The following is a 5608-nucleotide window of genomic DNA, read 5'->3' as shown; positions in this document are numbered from 1 at the left end:
GGTGCAAGCCAGTGCGGTAGCCGGGAGCTGTGCTAGTCTTAGTGCAATTGTTGCGTAGCCAAATTCAGCACAATCTTGTACACTGCTTTAGGAGCTGCATCTGCGCCTTTGATCGTTGCAGGGTGGTGGCGTTCCTACGGATGCTGAAAACTCAATGCAACTGAGTCTCAAGCGAACCATGAATTTTTGTGTGCACGCGTATGAAGTGTGTCCCCCCCCCCCCCCTTGCCTGGCCTGGGGGTAGCAGTGCATCAGGTTTCATTTGTATTGTCTTACTTCAGGTTTGCCTGTACCCCAACATTTGCCCATGGGAGGTGACCCGTTTCTTCGGTGCTTTCCACGAGGTGCGGCATAACTTTGACGGCCCGCTAATTCTGCACTACATCAACCCGACGTTCCCGTGGACCTATCAGAAGTATGCCAAGCTGAAGAAGTTCTCCGACAAGGTCTATGATCACAACGAGGACTCTGTGCAGCGTAAGAGAGCACCCTGGCTGCTCCGATTCAGGGGCTGGCACTGAGGGTAGGGGACGCTGTCGCTGTCCCCTGAAGGCCATGCATAGATGATATGAATGACATTATTGTACTGCAGAATATATCCGAATGACATCATACCAATGCTTGCAGTACAAAACACCTCGAATGATGACGTAGTGACTGAACCTCTGTAAATTGTAATGTGAAACAGTTGCATTGTGCAACTCAACTGAACTGTGTTTGTCTTGCTGCCGATTCTTGTGCTGTGTTTATATACTTTTCAGCAAGTCATTTGGGATTTGACCCACACGTCACCCGTAACACAATGTGGTTCATTGTTGTCTGTGTACGTGCATGCGCATATCGTTTGTTTGTACGTGTGCACATGTGCGTGCGTGTTTCAATTTTTTTACAACCATGTGTTTCGATTGTGCACGTAGATGTTGATCGCAAGCACTCCGCCGAGGAGTCCACCGCACTGCCGCATCACAAGTATGTCCGTGATGTCATATGGAGAGCCGACGGAACGCTCAACTCGGATCTGTCGGCTGTGAAGCGGGAGTACCGCACATGGGGAATGCTGGACGGCAAGCAGGAAACAGATGCTGCCCTGCAGACGGGTCTTCTTGCATACTTACCCGAAGCAGGATTTCTCATCGAGGATCTCATGAAGTAAGGGCTTTGTGTAGAGTGATGTTTCTTGATGCATTTCACATCTATTCATTCATGCATTGGCCGGAATTTTTCAATTTGGGTTCAGGCTGGCATGCTTCACATACAGGCACTTGCCAACTCTCTCTCTCTCTCTCTCTCTCTCTCCCTCCCTCCCTCCCTCCCTCCCTCCCTCCCTCCCTCCCTCCCTCCCTCCCTCCCTCTCTCTCTCTCTCTCTCTCTCTCTCTCTCTCTCTCTCTCTCTCTCTCTCTCTCTCTCACACACACACACACACACACACACACACACACACACACACACACACACTCAGTCTCTCTCTCTCTCTCCACTAAAATAGAACTGCTTTCATTATATAATCATGTCACCTGGTGGAGTACATGCGCCGAACATCGCACGCTCCGTATCGCTTCAAACAGTTCTGTCACCTCTTGCAAACCCATATCCTCTCACCATTATCAACGGGTCGCGCCTCGTGCCTAATCGATGGGTGGTGATATCTTGCTAAGCGGGCTGGTGCATCAGCTGGTGCATGGCGCATTGTCGATGACATACAGCAACTCGAGCTTCGTCTCTCCTGCACTCGCCAGGCTCTGGAGCGGACATCTTCAGGTTGAGCGACTGGAACGACGACATTCGAGTCACGATCCAGGAAGCTGTTGTTGTCTGTCATCGGCTATATGCCAAACATGATCTAATGCACCAGTCTGCTTAGCAAGATATCGCTACCCATCGACTAGGCGTGGGGTGTGATCTGTTGGGGCGAGAGGAGATGGATTTGCAAGATATGGCAGGGCTGTTTGCAGCGCTGTGGGGCGTGCAATGTTCGGTGCATGTTGACTGCCACCAGATAGAGAACTGCATGTGCTATAATGTATAGATCCCATTTTCAGTCTTTGACCACTTTGCTGATGGGCGGATCTACTCACCTCCCACCGCATCTGCGCCTTAGATCTTCGCAGGGTGGTGGGGTTCCTATGGATGTTGAAAACTGAGTCTAACTCAGTCTCAAGCGAACCGTGAACTTAAAAAAATGTATTGATTATTTCTGTGTTGTTAATCCTGAAGCTTACCTTGTAAAAAAGGAGGACAAAATGTTACGAGTTATGACTAACTGTCCACTCTCCTTTTTTCACCATAATTTAATTGGCTCACCATCCGAGTTAAACTTACCCTGTAAAGGTCACAGTTTTGATAGATTGGAACTCTTTATGACATAATAATAATTATTATGCTTTTCACTGATGTAGCATTGTTGCTTTGTTGGGTCAGGTGTGAATCAGAAGGCAGGGCCGTGTTCCACGATATGCCCAACTTGGCCGAGTCCAAGAATCAGGATCGCCTCAAGCACTTGCAGGCTCGCTTCAAGAAGAAGTGGCGCAAGTTCAAGTCCGATGTCAAGGGAAAGGTAACTACTGCTGCTGAGCCGTTAAAAAAAAAAGGTTTCAAAGTCTGTTTCCCTCACCGTGAATTTTCTTCTTTTGCGAAAGGTTCCTCTTTCTTAAGTTTTTTTCCCCATAGCGCTGATGTAATTTGACCTCTGGGTCAACTGCAATGATCTTTGGCCTATTTTATAATGTGCTGCAGATCTTGCCTTATGTAACGATTCATGCCCTTCTGTTACGGCCCATTCTTTTTATTTCTTAGTTGCCTAGTTACGACTTTGATGCATTTTCCACAGGTGTCAGGTTGAACAGTGCCGTATACTATAGTAAGCGACAATTGGTAGCTCAAAAGTCTTGTAGCTCCTGAGAGCGTGCAACTCCTGATGGATTGCTGTCACGACTCGTTTCCAGAATTGCTTCGTTTTATGATGTAACAAGCTCAGTAACTATACACATACAAGACGTGAGGTGTGTGTGTCTGTGTATGTATGTGCACGTGCCGACAGGTTCGCTTCACTGAGCACCAGTTCGTCAGGCCCACGCAGTGTACGCGGCCCGAGTTCTGCAGCAACATGAAGATGTGCGCCAACGTCACTTGCCATGTCGGAACAGACTGTTGCGCAATGCTTCGGCAGAGCAAAGGTGCTCTAAAGGTGGGTGGTGTGCACTGTGCTGTACAGGCAGCTGGGAGCATGTCAAAGCTGTATGGGACAGCAGAACTAGAAAGGCTGACCAAGTCGGGTTGCTCGTGTTATTTATTTTATTTTGTTTTATTTTAAGGCTTTATTTGAAGGATTCTCCAAAAGCAAATTGATACTTGTTTGGAGAGATTCCAAGATTTGTTCATGGTGCAATACTGTTTTCTGCTTGTTACATCAGATGGGAACCTGGAAGAAAGAGTGTCTTGTGTATTTGGCACGCACACGCATGCACACACTCACACGCATGCACACACGCACACGCATGCACACACGCACACGCATGCACACACGCACACGCATGCACACACACAACTATGCAGGGTACTGTAAAGTAAGAAACTTTCGCTAGAGATTAGATTGCACTATTTTTGCGACTACCGTAATGTCGCGTATTAAAGCCGGGCTTATTCCTGGAGAAGCCGATGTAAGGGCTAGGCTTCTATTCACATCACGCTTCTATTCAAACCAGGACTGAGGTATTTCTATGTGGGTCAACACTAAAACCAGGTATTTCTATGTGGGTCAACACTAAAACCAGGCTTATGTGCCGACTGTGTATCTTGAAAATCAGGCTTGTATTAAAGACAGGCTTCTGTTCGAGATAGGCTTTAATACAAGACACTACGGTATCACACATTTGCGAATATAAATCACTGCAAACTGCATTGTACATTGCTTCTAGACAGTACACGATCCAACTGAAGAGATCACATCGCGAAAGTTTCTCATTGTGAACCAGTGCAATTCTTGAAAACGCAGAAGTTGCGCGCCGCGAAAGTTTATCGCTTTGCAGTATTGGCTGGGGGCAAGCCGTTATTTTGAATGTCATACCGGTATTAGGATCTGACTGGCTGCGGTGGTTTGCATGAATATGTCATGGTATTGGCTACTTCTCCATGACCTTGCCTTGTGCTGACGTCTGGGTTCATGCTTTTGTGTGTTTGTTTTGTGTGTACATGTATGTGCTTGCCCGTGCGGGCATGTGTGCGTGTGCTCTCTCTCTCTCTCTCTCTCTCTCTCTCTCTCTCTCTCTCTCTCTCTCTCTCTCTCTCTCTCTCTCTCTCTCTCTCTCTCTCTCTCTCTCTCTCTCTCTCCCTCTCCCTCTCACTTGCAGGTGTACGACAAGCGCGCCAAGGTGTACATGGGCGTTGTGGACAAGAAGCGGTTCAGCAGAATGGACGTATAGCTCTGACGGCGTGTCGCCTAGCTGTCCACTATGCACGGCATACTACACACCTCTTCCCTATCCAGCATATCATACCGACTCACGACAACGCTCTTCTAGGTTAGTGGCACCTAGATGGCAATCAACAAGACTTGAGAGTAGCTTCAGTTTTATTTCACACGTACAATTTCATTTTTTTAGACCGCTGACGCAATGCCGCGAGGCAAGCTAAAAAACCCTGCTGACATGTATTGGCTACCTACCTCCATCTCTGCACTCTGCTTGTGGGTGCTTACTGGGATGTGGCCATACGTGTATATGATGCTGTTGAGATGTTTTATTATTAGTTTTCTTCCAGTAGAAATCCTGCGCCAAGCACGATTTCTAGCTGTCAGCCGTATTTTGCTTTAACAACGATTTCCAGGCCCGTTTTGAATGGCGCGGTCGTGCCACCCTCTATGTGTGTATCTTGCTCCTTGGCTCTGATACACCGGGGTACACCGGTCATAGCTGGTCTCTGGACGGGGAACTACAGCAGCCACCCGCCACTGCAATCAGACATGATATGAACAGTTTCTCATCATGTCTGCATACACACAGAAACGGGTGTAGTAGTGCGAGCACAACGGATCTCGGCATGTCTGCATACACACAGAAACGGGTGTAGTAGACTGTAGTGCAAGCACAACGGATCTCATCATGTCTGCATACACACAGACACGTTGATAACTTGATGTTTGCTCATCTCCGTTACAGTGTTTTGAGTGTTACAGCTGCTGACGTCGGCCATCTTGCAATGCAGTGCACGGCTAGTGTCCGCTGTGAGCATCAGCCATTCAGGCCCACCGGAACCCCCGGTGCGGGTGCCGTCAAGTCATCACCGAGCCTACTTGTTGCCCACCAACGCATGTATACTAGTACAGTCAGACCTCGTTTATCCGGATCCCTCGCCATCCGGAAGAAAACCGTTGGTTACCAATTTACAGCATATGCCATGCTTACATACAGTATGTGTGTTCTATTATCCGGTTCCCTCGCCTATCCGGATATTTTTTGTTGAAAACGGATGTGTGCGGTTAAGTGAGGTCTGACTGTACTGCAGAGGAGGAGGTTATGTGTACCACCCTACTACCCGCTATCATACACAAACTGTATGGCCGGACCAATCTAAAACAGCTTCCGGCGGTCTTGTACACACACACACGGTACA

The 5608-nt window shown here is 48.0% G+C and overlaps 1 protein-coding gene across 1 annotated transcript in view; it reads left to right on the top strand.

Annotated features, from left to right (window-relative positions):
* The window catches only part of LOC135822644 (uncharacterized), a 10548-nt gene extending 5691 nt beyond the window's left edge, over nucleotides 1-4857 (top strand). The window contains exons 4-8 of the mRNA XM_065335451.1: nucleotides 282-477; nucleotides 918-1149; nucleotides 2420-2555; nucleotides 3039-3185; nucleotides 4348-4857. Coding sequence (XP_065191523.1) covers nucleotides 282-477; nucleotides 918-1149; nucleotides 2420-2555; nucleotides 3039-3185; nucleotides 4348-4419 — 783 coding nt within the window. The 3' untranslated portion in view covers nucleotides 4420-4857. The remainder of the gene's footprint in view (nucleotides 1-281; nucleotides 478-917; nucleotides 1150-2419; nucleotides 2556-3038; nucleotides 3186-4347) is intronic.
* Nucleotides 4858-5608: the final 751 nt, after the last annotated feature.

The sequence above is a fragment of the Sycon ciliatum genome, chromosome 8 (assembly GCF_964019385.1).
Source record: "Sycon ciliatum chromosome 8, ocSycCili1.1, whole genome shotgun sequence".
Classification (NCBI taxonomy): Eukaryota; Metazoa; Porifera; class Calcarea; order Leucosolenida; family Sycettidae; genus Sycon; species Sycon ciliatum.
Note: the sequence above shows the minus strand (reverse complement) of the source record. Positions and strands in the feature narration are given on the sequence as shown.